A 19676-nucleotide genomic window follows, 5' to 3' on the forward strand; every position below is an offset into this window, starting at 1 on the left:
GTCAAGGAAGAAAATAATGAGGAGTTTGTTACATTTACTTTAAACAAAAATAGAAACAACACTTCCAAATAGATCCCTGCCCCCCCAAAATCCTAACTAATGTGATATATGAGTTATCCTTTAACGTAATGTGTCAACACCTCTGGATGTTTAATTAGTCGTGCCCAATAATCACCAGGATATGAGTCATTATATTATGTTAACATACAGTATGTGGCACTGAGGTCACATTATGTGGATCTCAGCTTATTGGCATATGAGCAATTTGCACAATGTGCACACAACCTGCTAGCTGGAGGACGCAATGCAAAGTGTTCAACTTCCAAAAAGCCAGCGAGGTAAAGCACACTGTTTATTTAGTTTTATTTATTTTATAATGTGAGTGTTGAGTAGGTGGGTATCCTGGGAAAAAAAAAAAAAGGAGGTCGAGCCTGGATAAACGTGATGCTTATTTATTATTACTCTTCAGCCTTGAAAATAACACACATTTTCTGCACTTGAGATGCTGCAATCCACTAGTCTTGCAGAGTATTAGGTGGCTGGTGAGTTGGCCCACAGGGCGTGCACTTTCTCCATCCAAAATTACAACCACAACAACTTTTTCATCCTCTTACCTACTGTGCATACTTGTTTGAGGTCGTATTTGCTGCTGTCATTCTGAAGCGGGCATCACGCAGGGCGCTGAAAACTGATTTACTGGCAGAGATTTAGATTTTTCCATTACGCAGCACACGTGTTGCCAGGACAGGTTACTTGGAAACGGCCCTTACTGGCCCACATATCCTTGAAAACACCTGTTTTAATTCGATGCTATAGGAAAAGCAACGTTCTTCGCTGTCACTGCAGCACGCTATAATGAGCCATATTGTCCGTCATTAAAGTTGGATGACAGCCGTCTTGTTCCCCTGAGCTGCATAGTGGATTCCTGTAATGCCTACGAGCAGATGGGTCGCCGACCTGCTCTGTTACTCAGGCCAAGGTGTGTGGAAGCACAAAGGCAGCAGCAGGAGCAGATGGATGCGAGCAGGATGAGACAAAGATGGGTGCTTAATATTTAAAGTGAAGCCGCGTGCTGCCCCACCGAGGAGGGAGGAGGATAAAATCATCACACTGAATTATAGAGACGCCCAGATCACAGGTGAAAGGGCTGAAGAGGGGCCCTGTGATCTTCAGTCATCCAGGTCATGCTATGTCTAAAGCAAATGTCACTGTACATCACTCACAGATGTTGAATGAATGGTGAAACGCTTTCAAAAATACTAATAAAAAAAACAAGTCCAGTTCTCTTTCTCTGTTGATTCTTTGGTTCCTTTTGTCTTAATCATTTCACCTCAATGACGGCATATTTGAAACTTTACTACATTATCGTAACAATTCCTTTAATATCTCTTGGTGTATGAATTACAGAATCAGACTGTTTTATTAGATTTTTCTGTAGTGTGTTGAAACCTTTTTATCCGTCTGTACCACAATATAAAATACGAACGCCTCTCCAGCCCTAAGCAAACTAAACCATTGTCGTTTAACGTCTAGTTTGCTGCCTATGCATGTGAATTAATGTTTCAATCAACTCAAGCTGCTGCTTGCTCACCAATGTGTCCATCACTGTGAATAGACACCGCGGTGTTGCTGACGGTGATTTGAGCACTAGCCGCATAGCGGAAGATTAATAGCATGTTCATGTGTTTCATTCCTACGAAAACTGGGAGACAATTTAGAAGACGGTGTGAAGAAGATGTTCTGCAGCAGCGCCCCCCAGCTGAGAGTTACTTCAACTTCCAGCAAACTGTTCTCCCTCCTGGCCGCTTCATTAATCAAAACTCGCACACACGGTGAATTTTCACTTCACTGGCCACAGACCAGTGGGAATCAGGTTTCACAGACAAAAGATCAACACCGAGTCTATGGATGTCAGTACCTCTGAAACATCCCCAAGAAAGCCACGTCAGCCCAACGCTATGTCAATAATCCTCGACATCCAAACCAGACCTCACGGTCAGCCAGCTTATTAGAGAATAATGTAATGTTCTACACTGACTCTCTAGTGGGCTTCTTTTCTTTCTTTCTTTCTCTTGGTTAAGTCTCAATCGTAACTATAATGCCTCTTGTATACGTTCGAAAGCATCTTCACTCAAAGGTGACACCATTTAAATCATGTCTACGTTGCATCTGTCTGTCAGACTGGCGGTAGGAATTTAAACACTACTACCGAGGCATCTTTACAATAACCAATGTATTCTGCAGAATGGGCCAGAGGAAAATTAATAGGCCTACATATTTCCATGCACAGCTAGTTACTGGGTCAGCTGCAGCCAGGACGGATGAGATGTGAGCTTCTCATCACTCAAACCCGAGACTAGAAACGAATCATCGTCAGTTTGTGACACAGTTGGCCCACATTCAGTATGGAGCCTTGGCATCTACGTTATCTGGAGCATATAGGATACTTATCATACCGCAACTGTTGCAAACCAACAGAGCCCGAAATAGTTGCTATGTTGAGGATAGTTTAAGGTTGTTGTTTTTGTTTTGTTTTTTGAAACCAGGACATTAGAGAGCTTTGAATCTACCCACTAAAGTGGCATCACCTTCTCATTTCCAACATAAAATCTCTGATACATCTTCTAAAAGGAATATATTACATTTTGGCATTTAACACATGATAAATTGCAGAGAATTTGAAAAGGAGAAAGATAATACTGCAATTCAATGTGAAGCCAATACCAAACACTAGTTAGAATAGCTCAACATAAAGACTGACAACAAGTACAATTCATCCGTTAAACAATTTGAGGTTTTTAAAAGGAATTCTGCATGCTGTTATTTATCCTCCAGACTTCCTGGAGCTCTGATTGTTCTGTGACAGATTAGATGTCAAAAATTAAATGTTTACTGGGGAGCTTCAGATGCCAAGTTTTATTACGTTTAACCTTTGTTTTTAAGCTTTTTCTTTAAGTTAAGGTAACCTGGCTGCTAGCTGTAGGTAGATATATTCACAGTGGAATAAATTTGTGTTTGTAAAAACACCAGTTTTCATTACATTTATTTCTAGCCTGGCAGACAGCCCCAAGTTCCCACACCTACAAAATTTTAGTAGGGGGAATTTCAGTCCACAGTCGTCGTGTTTGGAATTCTGTGCAGTTACACATATATGACAAAATGGCTGCCACGAGGGCAGTGAGACAATGTGCGTTGTATAAAATATTGCCACAAAATACTTGATAGCGATTGAGGCAGTTGTTGCGGCTGCGGCTCCGTCGCATCAGGCCACAGGTCCGCCATGCTCTAGACACACTGCAGCTTGTGAACCAGGAGAAGGTGGGGGTGGAGGACAGCCTGGGAATCCTGTTGTGAGGATCATGTTTTCCGACTTTTCCAGTGCATTCAACACCATCCAGCCCCTGTTACTGAGAGACAAGCTAATAGAGACGGGAGTGGAGTCACACCTCATTTCTTGGATAGTGGACTGTCACACTGGGAGACCTCAGTACACCAGGTTGGGGAACTGCACTGGACTATCAGGACTATTGTTAGCAGCACTGAAGTCATGTCATATGCAGAAGTTCTCAAACGACACTGCAATGGTGGGGTGTATCAGGGACGGACAGGAGCAGAAGTACAAGAATCTGGTGAAAAACTTTGTCTCATGGTGCGGAGAGAACCACCTCTTGATCTAAACAACTAAAACCAAAGAGATGGTAGTGGATTAATCAATAAATGGGGCACATGTACGTGTGTAACAACTTGAATACTCTTATTCTATCCATCATATCATTTGTTGATCTGATTGGTTGAAGGACCATCCTGACCAACCAACCATATTAAGTTGAAACTGAAAATAAAATCTAAATGGTGGCTTTCCAGGCTCAAATTTGTCAAATTTCATCTTTCCACTAACAAAAGTAATGCTCACTGGTCAAAATGACTCAATCATATGAACAATGCTTGTTCTTCTATAATTGAAGCCAAGTTGGTATCACGCAGACATGTTGCATCTCTCTGTCATACAATGGTTTAAGTGAAAATAAAAAAAATAAAAAACACAGATTCTTAGTCACCTTTGATTTATTCTGCTTGTCCCTTGAAAAAGTACATTATCCATGTGTTGCTCGTATTACTACAGAAAGCTTTCGTCCCCCTGAGGTACAACAGCCCAAAAAAATCTATTTCACCTTTTAAATGCCTTTCTATTGTCAAAGGATTCTCAATACACCTCACACAATAGGTTTATCTGTTAAGTTCAAAATGATTTGTAACCACAATAACCCAAACTGCTTTTCCAATTATAAGCCAAAGCAGTAATTACTGTGGACTAAGCCTACCTCAAATAAGCCTTTCACAATCAGTATCATAATAAAGAAAATAATCCATTGGTAATATTGACTGTTAATCGAGTTAGACCATTTCCTGGAATCTTTACTTCCAAGAATATGTGTGTGCGCGCGTGTGCGGATTTAACTAATGCAGTTTCAACAAATGCATTTTTTTCTCTCCAATAATAACCAGTTTCCATAAGCAACCTCTTCACATGTTTTCATTCACACGTGACCAGCAGATCTATTCACGGTCCACATTAAATACAGGCCAACTACACATTTGCAGAAACCGACGCAGTTGCTGATGAATGAAAACAAGAGGGAAAGAAGCCATCGGATGGACAGAGAAAGAAAAGTAGAAAATGACTGAAGTCTTGTTTAATTATGATTAAAGCACATATCTAATGGCATTAAAGCACATCAATGATATCCTAATAATTCTGTGCGTGAGGTTATCTTAGAAAAAAAAAGACATGTGATGGTGACTCCCCCATGGACTAAAAGTTGTGAACTTGACAGAAAAGCCTGCTTTGCATCAGTACTTTATATATATGTATATAAAAAGAAGCATCTACACACGCGACACCACTTCATGTTGTCATAAATTCACCAGACATAAATGGGGCTGTTGGGGAAGTGGTAGAAAACTTAATTCAAAGGGGATCCAGGACCTGTCTCGGACAAAGACAGGACTAAGATGGGCTCCTGTGGATTTATGCCTCAGCGGTGGTGGGAAGAACTCGCACGAACAGAGTTTTGGTGTCAAGAGACTTTACTGACGAATCAGCTGGCAGCTCTGGAAAACACAGAGAAACAAATAGTTGCACAGTCTGCTTGTATTTGATTAATTCCATCAAGATGCAAAAAAAGAATTTGAAAAAAAATTCATTCACTGTCTTCCCTTAATCATTAAAGAAAATCCAACCAATCCAGACTAATTTCAAATTTATCTCATGAACACTGTACTGCATGTCGGTTATTAGAAGAAAAAAGAAAAAAAATGCAACTGTGAAGAAATGGCTTCTTTAATTTTTTTTTAAATACTTGCTCCCTGGTTAATATAAGTAAATGTTATTTGATACTTCGATAATATTTATTTATGATTAGTGAATTAACAACCAAAGTATGTGAAAGCAAAACTTAAAAATTTTATACATCGACGGATCAATGCAGAATTTAAGCCATAACTTTTACAATCTGCCTCCACATTTATACATGTGCGTCGGTGTGTTGGCATCATTCTGTAATTACACTAATTGGATCATATTGGAGTTGAAGCTAATAAATGCTGACAATCACTTTTACTGAAGTCTCTGCGCCTGTGAAAATATACAAGATGTTTCAGTAGATGATGTTTAGGAGGCAGAAAGAGACGAGACGTAGATTTGCTGTGCTCTGTCATCGTGATGCGCAGTTACACCACTCGGGAGGTGCACGTTTGTCTCAAAGCATAAATCAAGCTTTACCCGCAACATGTTGCAGTGCAATGTTACACATTCTCCTTATAGCGGCAGAAATCCTCCTCAGCGTGTTGGAGGGACAGCAGTGCGACAGTAGAGTGCTCATCGCTCAATACCTTGGGCTAAGATGCGATGTACGATATATTTTTCTCTTGCCAAGGATTAAAACATAATTTTCTTAAGTTGGAAACTGGCACAGGAACATTTCTTATCAAGGAAATGTTCAACAAGGAAGGTAAATACTACTCTAATCTGATTTCCTGCTCACTGCATCCCGTAGCCTTTACATCAGTTTGAGTCTTATGATGGACTTCAAGTTCAATAATGACAACGGCATTTTTCATCTTACCCTGAGTGAGGTCCTGGTCCAGGTAGAGTTTGAGACGTCTGCTGCGGAGGCCAAAAACCTTGGCGGCCTCGGAGAGCAGCCCCGAGTGGTCGAGCACATTCTGGCCCACTGGGTTCTGCAGCAGGAGGGTGCCCATGTCACCAGCCTGGCACTCTGGAGGAAAACATCGTTACAACGTTACCTCGTTTAAAGAAGTAAGAAAGTAGGAAAAATCGGCTGCTTAGTCGGAGTAGCTCTGCCTCTTTGTGACTGAGAGGGTATTGGAAAAATCCTAAGCTTAGCCATGGGAAAAGCGCAGAGAATAGATCTGGGCTGAGCCTCACTGATCAATCGGCGAGTGTTGGTGTAGAGAGGTAAAGCGAGAGGGGTTGAGTCGGAATGACTTAAAGGATAAAAATGAATTATAGCCAATTTCCTCCGGTCCAAGAAAGCTGAAACATTAACAATATACTGTAGGTGATTCTAGTCGTGGAAATAACAAAATCCATTTCTTTGACAGCTCCAGTTACCAGATGTCAGGAGCAACTTAGAAAATTAAAGCTATGTTACAGTTTAAAACAGCTAAAGTAAAAAGTTTGACTGCACTGTCAGGCTGAGAGTTAGAAGACGAGGCTTTGATAACAAAAAGAAATAAAATAAAAAATCAAGCTACAGTCAGAAGCTTATCTCAGCATAAAGTGACCAATATTTTGTATTCTGGTTTTTATGTGGATTTTAAAAAGGAGATACAACAAGTACATTATTGACTTTTTTTTTTTTTTAAATGGCTAGCCTTCAATTGTTTCTAGGTTTTGTATGAAGATAATTTAAAAGGTTGTTTGCAGTCATGTCAAACTAGCCTTTTTAAATAAGCTCCATCTAAAATACGGTTGCAGGACTTAATATAAAAGACCAACACAGCTTCCAGTGACTAAGAAATGTATATTACAGTGTGTGGGTCAGACTGAATAGTCCCCAACAAACCGATTTCTTGCAGCCATCAAACAGCTGCGACTGCACCGTTAATTATAATGACACATTTAACACCGAGAGGTTGATTATAATAACAAAATAAAACATGGGAAGCATTATGCCCCAACAGTGAGGAGGGCTTGTTGTGTCTGACTTCTACTGATGCGTTTCTCACCGGCCGGCTGCGCATTGCAGAGCAGCAAGTTCACGTAAGGACAAAGGAGGGCATCGGAGGTGGGGATGGGCCCGGGGGAGGACGAGCCTGAAGTCACCAACAAAGTTTTACCGCTCAGAGCCTGAAGGTCTGTTTTACTGGTCAGCTCTGTAATAAAACACAGCACAAGCACGAGAGCAAACAGGAGAGTTGTCAGTTCATGATTACCTGGGTTACTGTGGAGCCTCTGAAGTGACAGGAAAAGCATACTAGTGTAAAACAATAAATGATTTCATGCTTTTGCTTCAACTTTCAGCCCGAGACAAAAAAAACACACATATTTCTGTCCCTTTTACTGCCGTTTCCTTATCCTGCCTGCTCAATTTCTTAACGTTGATGGCACGAGAGTGCGTGAAATGTATCACAGTATATGATGAACATTACTTACGCCTACAATATAAGCTTCAATATATTTGTTTTCAGGTAAGTTTACAGAACACACAGATCATCACATCATTGTCATATAAGAGTTAGGACATTTAGATTTGTGAGAATCTAGAAAATTACACGAATAAACAATTAGATGTTAATTACTAATAAAGATAAATAAATAAAATAAAAAACTGAAGAAAAGATTGGGGATGACAGAAAAAATGTTTTACATAATGCTTTTAGTACTATTTTACTTATTTAACTATTATGTCTATTTATTCTGTGTATTAGATTTATTGACTTTTCTGATTACTTTTTAATGTAACTTTTTTTACAGGTCTATATGAGTGATTTTTACATCATTTCAGTTTTTACATGAATTACTAGCAAGAAGGTGGAGATGTGATGACCACAGGTCGACGCTTCCAGTTGTGTCTACTCTAATAAGGATTCATTAGTCTCATTAAATAAATGATAAATGGCAGCATTTGTGCCTTGGTGAGCAGCCAAAACTCGTTCTCACCAGTCCCGCCGTTGAAGTATTTGAGCGGAGCGTCGTTGGTTCCAAAGATGACGCTGCACGCTCTCTTCAGCTTATCCAAGCTGAGTCGGTTATCCCCTTTGGGATTCTCCAACAGCAAAACTCCCTCTGAACAAGAAACCAGCAAAACAGGATGTCTAACTCAGACAAACAGTTCATGAAGTGACTCACAGGTAAGTCAAGATGGCAGAGTTCATGCTGTACGAGCAAGGACACTCAAACATCTGAAGCCACGTTGAATATTTTAGAAAGATTGTGTTGTTTGCATGTCATGTCTCATCCATCAGCAAGGAAGACTTTGCTCTGCTTCGTTATACAAGCTCTTACTGAATCATTCTGGCTGGGGGAAAAAGACAAAAAACAAAAACAGGTTCCCCATGTTTTACCTTGTTCTTTGTTGTTGACCTTCACCTTGACGTTGATGTATGAGCAAGCTGGTCCATTTAGAGGAGCTTTAGCAGCGGAAGACCCTTTTACTATGGTTAACTCCAAGTCGGAGGACTTCAACTGTGACAGAGAAGAGCCAAAGAGTCACATAAGACATGAATATTATTTATGTTGTCAAGTGAAGACTAGTTTAAAAATAAAAACTAAAAATATGAATTATGAAATGATACCTGTAACAAATAAATGTGAAGAGCAGCAGTATTGTTTCATTGAAATTTTAAAGATACAGAACACGATAAGATACACGTTAAACTGAGGTCATAATACAATAAACAGCAACCTGAGTCGTTTCCTCTATGATGATGCTGGCAGTCTTTGGCACAGGGAAGGGCAGAAGTGGAGCCTTGGTGGTAGCCAGAATAAAGTCAGTGTGAGCCTGGATCACAGAGTGCAAGTACTCCCCCTCTGGCTGGCAGCGGTAGTACACCGTTATCTCATCAGATGGCACCAGACGCCCCTAAGACGAGAGATTCAGAGATTTGCTTTATTTAAACAAACAACAAGTGCAGTATTTAAAAGGAAAAAAAAAGAGGGGGTATTGGTTTCTGTACTGAAGGGAAGATTTCATGAGTCATTTGAGAGACTATACTAAAAGAAAAACAATTGATGGGAGCAAGGATGAGAAACGCAATTCAAGTAACTCTCTTCAAAGCTTCTTTTCTCTTTTTTATAAGTTAATGGCAACGGGAAGAAACAATTACCTGAAAGGTGGAGGGTTAAAAAACAGAAAAAGTGGAAGGACGGACTAAAGGAGATATCACCAGGATTCAAAAGAAGAAAACAGACAATATGGGAACAAATAACGCGAAAGGGAACAAGGACATTTTTGCTAGATGAAAGCTCATCTATTTTGGCTATGTGCGCTTCCAGCTTCCACTAACCTTGGCACATTCAAACACATTGATCTCATCCTAATCTGCAGCCTGCAGATGTGCACATGTGTGCACGGCCCTACACATACACACTGACAGTGTGGCGTGCGCACACGTTGACAAACGCACCCCACTTGCAGTATGTAGCTCAAGGGCAGAGGAGCAACATTAGCTGGATAGAGCGGAGCAGTCAATCAATGGAGGAAGGTTTATAGGCTTTTCCACGTCAAGGTACTGACCCTACTTGGAGCATGTACAGTATGCGTATGAGTGTGTGAGATAAAGCTACAGAGATCTCCAGCTGGTGAGAGGTGCATTAAAAAAAAAAAAGAAAAAAGATGTTGTTGACCTATGCTTCTCATCTTTCCATCCCACACAAACCGTGCTCACACGTGAACACCCACAAACTACTAGCAAACATGTACAAAAATTAATTCCCATCCACAGGGTGGAAAATTCCTGACAGATCTCACTTTGAAATAACTGGAGGAATTTAGCCTGGCCGGGAGCCAGCGCACACCACTGCTATAGGGGGACGGAAAAAACTGTTTGTTGCTTGTGAAAACAAGGGGCTGTTGGCTAATCCGTCTTTACTCCCCAGACCACTTCAAAGCTCCAACATTAGAATCTGAAAGGGGCCAGACTGTAATTAAGCTTCCATTAAGCCTGCCTTATGATGGAGAAACCTCTAACTGTGACGCTGCAGTGGAAAGATTTCAAAACTGCCCTGACAATAGCATGGGACATAAAGAGGAAGGGGGAGGACGGGGTGATCAAAGGGGGACAAATATAACGAAAAATATACACAGAAGTTTTTGGGTCTATGGTGTAGGGCTCTGCTACCAATCAGCTGAGTTTTTGGACAAAAACTAATCATATTTGTCCAAGTTGAAAACTGGAGCTGGCTGGAGGGCTGCCACCTCGCATGTGAAGGCAGTGGTGTGTGTGTGGTAGATGAACAGGCAACTTCACAGTGTCTGAGGTTCATGAAGAAACAACACTGTTCAAAGAGGCCAAACAAGGGAAAAGTTAAAAATAAAACCCCTCACGCTGCGTCTGTGACGTGTTCAGCTCACCATGAAGCATGCTCGGCTACGTGCACTGGCCGCTTCAACTACGTCAGGTCCTACTTATTACACACTGCTTTGTAATATTCTGTACTAGTGTGTTATGTGTCACTCATTTCCAGAGCTACTCATGCTCCTGAAATAATGGCCACACCTTCTTGCGTAGTTTCTGAATGCGGTTGATGACCTCTCTGGCAACGCCTTCGTCCACCATGGACTGGTCCGGGGAGACGTCCAACAGCACCAGGACCTAAAAGAGGCAGGAAGAGGACAGTGTTAGAGTTAACTAATCAAAGATCTGTTCAGATTTGACTCAGGCGTACAGGACTTCTTCAAGGTGTCTTCATCCAAACTGACAGTCTATATGAATCAAATCGAAAGTTTATATTTTATAAGTTTATAGCTAATAATGCAAATAATACCTAAATATAAAACCTCTTCACAATTGGATTCAGACATCAGTGAGAGAGGCCTCAAAATCTTGATTTTCAGTAGGTTTAAAAGGAGCCCATTCAACATAAGTTTTAAAAAGATCGTTGACTTTAAAGTTGTGTTACTGTCTTTATTTTACGTTATTGTAGCAAAAACTCTGGTGCGGAGGTGGAGTTTTCGGGTACAGTCATCTAACTACCACCCTCAATTGCCTCACGTTGCCTGAGCAGGTGGAGCTTACAGCCTCCTTGCACATAAATACAGCACCTGCACGAAAGGAAATAACTTCCCAGGCCATAGTCTCCGCATTCAAATGGGAAAACAGAATAACTACCATTGACTAAGCTCCTTTCACATTGAACGAGAAACCGCAGGTCGACCCAGGTTTTTCATGCCATGTTTTGGACCCAGGTCGAATGACCCGAGCAGCTTAAAAACAGAGTAAAGTTCTGGTCTACTCCCATAAGAGACCGATCTCTGAAGGGCAGAGATTTTTGTCCAACCTCTCAATCAAACAAATCAAATATGTTGTTGTACGATCGTTAATGGAAGCGCATAGGTTCGGGAAATCGCACCGGGAAATTTTGATGTGATTAACGTATGCATGACTGTGTGTACATACAGCTTGTATAGTGATATAGCACACTTTCTATCAATCATGGCAGCGCACCGGCAAGACCGTGAGATCCGCGAGCTGCTTTGCATCTGTGGAGAAGAGGAGATTCGGTGCACTTAAATGTGTAATGATGACGTTGATGACATTGTTGACCCGTTGATATATGAGAGGGAGGAAAAAACAGGCACTCAGCTCTCACAGCAGGAGATCAGACCCGGGACTTCAGTCAATGTGAAAGTAATGTGAAAGCACACCAAAGGCAGGTCGACCTGGGTCTGGAAATCCTTTGTCAACACGGTATTTTTGATGTGAAAGGGGTGTAAATTATCACAAAGGGCTAGCCTCTCTTGAATCAGACTTATCAGTCGGTCTACAGTTCATTCTATAGAATCACACTGAGGAAAATTTTCCAAAGAGATAAATATATCAGGGTTCAACTTGTGCCAAAACTGGCTCCACCGACTCTCACTAATGGCCAAACACCAACGAATGCCCGACCGTCGGCTCGGTGTGTCACAGCCCTTCAAGTCAACATACGACATTTGAGTCTAATCACGCACAGCCCACAATTACGACAACAAGAATAGTAGCAGAGACGGTTAGAATTTCACGTGACGTTAAGATCTTATAACGTGCAAACTATATTAAAAACAAGCAGCAGCGATGACAATACTCTAAGTTTGAGTCACTTAAATGACAGTCGTGTTGTGTAAGACTGACACTTCACCATAGGAAGAAGGAGGTAAAGAGATGACAGGGTGAAAATACACTGAGAGCGAACAGACACAGAGTACGAGAGGGAACAGAGAGACGGACAGATGGAAGCTGGAGAGTCAGCGAGAGCGAGTGAGGTACCGAAAGAATTAAAAAGCCAGCTCAGTAAACTGGTATTAAGGTGCAGCCGTGTGGTGTGTGCACGGTTGGAGGAGCACTGATTAGAGAGGGCCTGTGGGAAACGCATACATGCTGGTTTCCACTTAGCCGTGAAATGATTTCACACATCACACTCGCATAAATGCATTTACAGTATACGGCAGCTCAGTGCAGAGACTGAGCAGTAGCAGAGTAATATTTGTTTTGTTAGATCCAGGTACATTACAGTCTGAGGTTCAACCTAACAAACAACAGGAGACAGTCTAGTAGTTAAAGAGAGGAGTCACGTGTCTGTGCCTCTATACCTTTTTGGTGTGAGTTAACAAGTGACTGTAATTTTGCGGAGTGGAGAAAATATAGTCATTTGGTGAAAAACACAAATGTTGGTCTATTTTTAGTCTATTTAAGTAAAAAAAAATCTTAATATACTCTTATTTTACTATATAATAAATACCGCAAGTATAACGGGTTCGGTGAAATGAATGGAGATAAAATAACATGTTTTGGTATGACAATACAGTGCATTATGGCCAAATAAACCAATGAACTAAATGAGGTGAGAGAAGAGTGTTGCATTTTTATTACATAAATTCATTAAATGTGACAAAACTGAAAGGTCTCTGACTCTAAACCAAACCTTTTTAACTTTAAAGGAGTAATCTCCACCATCAAATACTAAATTCATGTGGTTTAAATACTGAGCGTACCTGTGAGTCGGAGTGCGCTTCGTACTGTGCAGCTGAGCCAGAGCTCTGATCGAACGTGTACATCAGCCTCAGGTCCTCCTCGTGAAGCTCGTGGCCATCCACCACGATGGATCCTTACAGTGAAAAATGAATACAGACAGTTACTGCCAGAAAACAAAAGGATGACCGCAGTTATACAAGAAGTATAGAATAACATTTAGCTGCTCAAAGACAAAAAACGTTTCGATAAAACAAATATGATGTTTCTACATAACTCAAGGACATGGAACTATGGCCTGTCTCAGACCACTTTAAAACGATACAATCTATTCTCCATTTAGTGAATAAGCCTTTAGCGATATGTGCTATAATAAATGGATTGTGCATATCTCTCCCTATAAAGTAAAATAACTACAAAAAAGTACACCTGGGGCGTTAAAATGATTCAGACCATATTATACTTCTCATAAAAGTTTGCAGCCACTTTTGTCGCTACAAAGGTATCCCTATAATATTTACAGAAAAAAAATTACACCTCAAACAAGTATTTGCCGGATGGTTGCAGAAGATTAAAGACTACAATGGTGATGAGAAAAAAGGGTCAATTAGAAGTGGATTAAAGGACATGGCGCTATTGTTAGTGATACCTGTTATGATTTAATCAATGCTGGCTAGGGTTAGGGTCAGAGTTTACCAAACAATTTAGTTTCCCATTATTCTGCTAATTACACTTCAATAAACTGCTAACAGACTGTGTGAAATGAGTCTTTATGCATCTCTTGAGGATCCTTATGGAAAAACCTTCAATTACAAATACATTGATCAATTGTTCTCCCTCTGCATTTGCAACACACACAGATCGTTGTTTAGAATTAACTCAAGTCTGGATCCATCTTTGCTCATGTTCTTTCTATCCACATCCACTGCAGCTAGTTCTGAGCTTAAAACAATACACCAAACTCAATCTACTCAAGTTCATATCTCCATTTTGCCACTGGCGGCAATTACCCACGTCTGTGTTCTGACTAAAAACCATGACCGCGTATCTCCTGCCCTCCTCACTTCCCCACACCCAGAGGCTGGGTGAAACAGTCACTCCGTTTCTGTCTAATCTGAGATTTCCACGCTTTGATTTCCCGCGCCCCGTCCTGCCTCCTTGTTGTTTTCAATTCACTCTTAACCTTTTTATCCTTCTGTCTCAAAGAAAATAATGGGATCAAAGGTATAGGTAGGGAATAATGGCCGTGAACTTTCAGTTTCTAATCAAATATCCACCCTCCCATTTTAAAGTGGAACAAGATTTTATGAAGACACAGACTCTGTTAGTGAGAACTTGCCCAAAAGGTTAAAACGGGATCCTCAACTCCATGTGAGTGGTCAGCTTTTCCATGACTCATTCATAAAAGAGAAAGTCAAGCTCGATTAATGGACTAATCTCTATCTCTCAGATAAGATTGTATTCACCTTCTTTTCTGAAATCACCCAACATATATAGCGTGGCATTCATTCTGCCACATTAAAAATGGGTCATATACACTCCCACATCATACCTTGCCTTTGAATTTCAGATTAGTGAACTGTAACATGTTGGTGCTGTGCAGTTTCATCTATGTGTTTCCCCTCTCTGACAGTTTCCTCCCATCCATCTCTTTCCTTCCATTGCTCATTCTCCCTTTTTCCTTCCAATTGGCTGGACTTCAAACATCCAAGTGATTGGAAATCTTAAGTTCCCACAGCCCCAGTTGACCTCTGCAGCTTCCTTCCCCAGAGGCTCTGGGGGCTCTCCTCGTCTTTCTATAATTGGAAAGACAAGATACCTTGCGCTGCTTTGATCCCCGCTCGAGGTCTAATTATAGTTTCAGAAGGTTTAGTGTTTGTGTTCTCAGGATAAACTGGATGCTTGTCTGTGTGGAGCAGACTTTTTTTTTTTTTTTAATAATAGCGGTAGAGAACCAAAGTGTGTGTAAAAAGCCAAAGATGATGTAAATTAATATAAACGCCGCCAATGTGCATTTACTCTGCTGGGATGTGTCTGATTTTATGATTTGTGCTCATAAATGCACACAGTCGTACCTGTCTTCTGGAAGGCCTCGAGCTGTTCGCTGGTGAGCTCCTTGATGGATGCAGTGACGGCTTTGAAGGCCCCCTTTAGTCTCTTGCCCAGCACCATGTGGTCGGGCTCGGCTCTCAGTCGGATACCGTACTTGTCCTTGTCGGTTGAAAGTGTCAACTGTCGCACATTGAGCTCCTGAGGGGGGGGTAGAAAATAGTCTTAGAGGGAGTACAGTCACTGCCATGTCGCTGCCCGTGGAGACTGTTAATAACACTTAACATGTACAAGGGTTATTAGATTCGGACATGCTATGCTAGAATCAGCTAAACGGCATCAGTGAAGGCAGTTTATCACATGCCATATCCTCAGAGTAAAGCACAGTATTTCATGGATTTTTTTTTTCATTTTAAATGCATGCAACAAATAGTCCAACACATCTACTCACAGTGTCAGAAAAGTAGTAATTCAACTGGATGATCATTGTGGAGGTTGTAGTTTGTGAGTGTTGGTTACCCACGGTTTTGCGAAAGGCTCAGGCAAAAGAAAATACAAGTGAAACTTAAAATTGACTTTTGCACCTTAATGCAAAAACCTTAATTACCCAGGACATCTACTGCAAAGGGTAAATCAAAATTGATCATGCTGCCAATGAGTCAGCCATGAAATCAGTTAACCAGTAAATAAGTCCAATAATCCATTCCTCCAACTGAGTCAATATTTCTACCTTTCAGCACAAAGCATTGTTTATTCGAAATGATGAAAAGCAACAGAGACACTATATTCGGCTACGCTGACACCGACCCTGGCCCACCAACCGTGGCTTCCTTCAGTCAATCATACAGCTGCGGGATGTGATTGAGAGTCCTACGTATTTGACTTACTGACAGAGAAGCTACTATTGTGGACTGAGTGATAAACGTTAAGGTCAGCGTGACGTAGAAAATAGTCAGTTTCAAGTTGAGCTTAGGTTATTTAAAACAACATTCAGTCAATTTCACAAAAAGATGGAGTTTTACCTTGAAGGTAAATGTGGTTTTGTGCAAGTGTGTGTGAGATGACCCAGTGCATTACAATGAAGTGAGGTTTCTGTCAACCCAAACAGCTGTGTAGTCCACAGAGGATCTCAGGGTCAGTAGAAACTTAGTGGGGTCATCAGCATGCTTGTCAGAGAAGGAAAGCTGACCAAAGCTAAAATTCAGATGGCTAGAACAGCTCATCCCGTTCTGGGAGTAACCTCTTCCCTCTAAATGTCAGGAAAAGTCATTGAATTAAAAAAAAAAAAAAAAATTGTATTTTGCCTTAAGAAATGGACAATGAAGTAGTGATTCTCTGCACCCCATTTCAAACACATCCACCGTATAAATGTCCTCAGGTCAGTGTTTGACATAACAGTGGTCGAACCAAAGGAATATGCCAACAGTATTTATTTGTCTGTATTTCCAACCAAGCCTATTGCGCAGGTCCACAGATTGTATAAAGATGCTCCTCTTTTTGTGGTTCCATTGGTAGATGGTACTTGGGCGGGCGGGCGGGCACACACCCTGGGAAAATACCGTCAGCTTGACCAATGCCAGGAAGTGAGGACGCATTGTCCATATTTATATACAGTCTATGCCTTAGACTAAATGATATGTTACATCATCACCAATCAATCACTTGCAAGTTCAATCAAATATTTTAAAGTACATCAGGTGTAAATATATTTTAAATGCTTTTAGTTTTTCCACTTTTATACTCACTAAATATAGATCTAACAGGGGAATGGGCCTAGAATCGCTTTATTTTTAGTTGACTGTTGGCAGTGGGGAAGTAAAGGAACCTCTGTAAAAGTAAAAGTAAAAGTTGAATCCAGCCTTAAAGTGGTTTAAGTTTTTTTTTTTTTTAAAAAAAAGTCAGACACTGCAGACTCTTCCATGAGCTGCTGGCACCTTAACTGCTCTCCTTTCTGATCAAATAAACCTTGTTTACTGGAGGGGAGCTAAAGCCTGGCAAGGTTAAATGATTCCTCCACCAGAAATGAAACAGAGCAAGTGATAAGAAGTGGCCAGGAGTAAGATAAAGATAGTAGGATCCAACAGAAAGCCTTTCACCACGTGTGCCTTAAATCGTAAAGGTTGTGTCAAAGATCCTCAACATCGATGCATGGGATCAAGAGGTGGAACTGATTTAAGATCCAAGACACGTTAGTAAGTTCTCAAAAGTGAAATAATAGAATTCCTAGAAACAAAAATACTCAACACTCAAAGGCAAAGTGTTACTGGCAGTTTAATGGTCTTTCTGATGTGTGTCTCTTATTAAACAATACCTGCATGAAACAATGCAAGGTTTGGAACAAATCTGTACTTTCTGCTGTCTCAGCACATAGTGAAGGCGGGACATAAAATACACTGTATGTTCTTAACTTAAAATTGTGCATGATTATTTGTCAACATGGACATTTTCCCTTAGAGGAAATCCACAAGATGTGTGAGGGAGAAACAGCCTCTACATCAGTAACTCAGCACATTTGTAACCTGCCGACACTAGAAGACGAATTTTAACGATGCAATAAACAAGTAGTAAAAGAGATTAACAATAATATGTTTACTGCACTAGTGAAAAACAACATAATTTGCATGTTTGCGCTCTGTATTTGATGAGTGAGGCATCTCTGGTAGATCAAATGTGAAATTATTTTCCAAGGCATCTGCTTCACCTCCATTTTTAAATGGAAGTTAGAAATATCAATTACAGCTGCAGATACAAGCAGCATGTGAAGATGCACTGCCTCTGATGTTCATCCCCCTCCACCAAGAAGTCAACATACAGAAGCTTAATAGCACTGATCAAAGCAGAGTAAATGAGCAGAAACCAATTTCAGCAAAAACTTTTACAAAAAAAAAAGTACCTCCTTATTTTACTAGTCGAGTAACTCAGTGTACTCTTTAAAAGTTGTAGAATGAGTAATTTAACTGCACAGCTGTGAAAAATTATTCCTCTGTGAATATGTAAGCAAATAAATAATACAACGGTCTGTTCACTTACTTCAATGATGTATTTCTGCAAGGACTGGATGTCTTTCAGAGCCTCTGGGTCCTGGTGAATAACTACCACCTCCTTCAATGGGTACTGAAACAAATAACGAAACGCTGAAGCAGTGCACCGCGTCAAACTGGATAACACACGACCAAATACACGTAAAGCTACGTTTTATTCGTGACATGGCAGAGAAAAGATAGTTGTATGAAAATGTACCCTTATAAAAACACATATCTGACCTGTTGCAGAGTTTACTCAACTTAGCAAGAGTACTGCTGTTGGACTCTAAAATATTCTGTCTATATGTGTATCTGCATTAACTGTGTTCCTCTTTTTCTTATAAATAAATGCTTGATTAGATCCACACGTCCTGTTCAGAAGAAATGCAGAATGTGAAATATGTCTGGAAGCTTTGGATAAATCAATTAAGTGAAACATGGGTTAGGATCAGTGTCTCTTTTTTTTCCTCCATTTATTTTCCCATTCGGTAGTTACACTGCACCCATTATACCGTATCGAATCAGTGGATGGGGTAAAGTTGGTGACATACCTTGACAGGCATTGTCTTCCTGTCTCGGATCACTCTGCCCAGCTCAATCACAGACTGCATCTGAGAGACGGCGCTCTCAATGCGCTTGTCGATCACGCTCTCCCTGCAAAAGGAAAACCATGGAGTATCACCGTATTATTGTAGTTTCCATCAAGTCACGGCACCGGTCATGAGTGGTTAAAATAATTGGGGTGCCATATGACACTGATCCCTCCTTATAACAAGACTAGCACATCTTCTCAGTAATTAATCATTATTCTTTCAAGTTCAAGGCCCAGTGGCAGATGTAGCAGGTGCAGCATTTGTATCGTAAGTCACCGACTGAAGCCCCCACCTTCTAATTAATTCACAAATTACAATGGTTAATCCATTCAGGAAAATCGAGAACAGCAGGGTGTGTGACACACATATATAATGTATATAAAGACAGACTTCAGAACTATCAGTTTAACCGAGTTTAGCACAGGAACACGCACTAATGAGGTACACCGAGACTTCCACCTATGAATCCAAATTAGAGCTGCACAGCCACTGGTAATCACACATAATAGCGATATTATCCCTAACTGTCTGCAGGCGCACAGACTGTATGTGTGTGCATGCACGAAGCTTGTTCATTTGCTCATGCAGCGCGCTCCTCCAAATGTGCACACAACAATGGAGTTAAATGAGAAGGGAGAGACACCAGGGACAGCCAATCATTTAATGAGGTGATTGAGGAGCAGCTGTTCCCACCACCTGATTGGTAGCTGACCTTTGGGAGCAGGGTGAAGTAGTCCCATTTGACAGCATGAAGGACAAGTAGCTAATAAAGCAGCAGCACTGAGGGCTGCCTAAGTGACTGGGGAGATTATATGAA

General features: G+C 40.8%; 1 protein-coding gene across 2 annotated transcripts in view; it reads right to left on the reverse strand.

Moving 5' to 3' along the window:
- Positions 1–4047: 4047 nt before the first annotated feature.
- Positions 4048–19676, reverse strand: part of iars1 (isoleucyl-tRNA synthetase 1) — a 53473-nt gene continuing 37844 nt past the window's right edge. For both annotated transcript variants that reach the window (XM_047582451.1, XM_047582452.1), the window contains exons 24-34: positions 18818–18920; positions 18274–18357; positions 15270–15444; positions 13218–13330; positions 10744–10839; positions 8931–9107; positions 8590–8710; positions 8186–8311; positions 7252–7398; positions 6126–6278; positions 4048–5112 (exon numbers count right to left, since the gene is read on the reverse strand). In XM_047582451.1, coding sequence (XP_047438407.1) covers positions 5030–5112; positions 6126–6278; positions 7252–7398; positions 8186–8311; positions 8590–8710; positions 8931–9107; positions 10744–10839; positions 13218–13330; positions 15270–15444; positions 18274–18357; positions 18818–18920 — 1378 coding nt within the window. In that variant the 3' untranslated portion in view covers positions 4048–5029. The remainder of the gene's footprint in view (positions 5113–6125; positions 6279–7251; positions 7399–8185; positions 8312–8589; positions 8711–8930; positions 9108–10743; positions 10840–13217; positions 13331–15269; positions 15445–18273; positions 18358–18817; positions 18921–19676) is intronic.

This window comes from Mugil cephalus, chromosome 4 (assembly GCF_022458985.1).
Source record: "Mugil cephalus isolate CIBA_MC_2020 chromosome 4, CIBA_Mcephalus_1.1, whole genome shotgun sequence".
Lineage (NCBI taxonomy): Eukaryota > Metazoa > Chordata > Actinopteri > Mugiliformes > Mugilidae > Mugil > Mugil cephalus.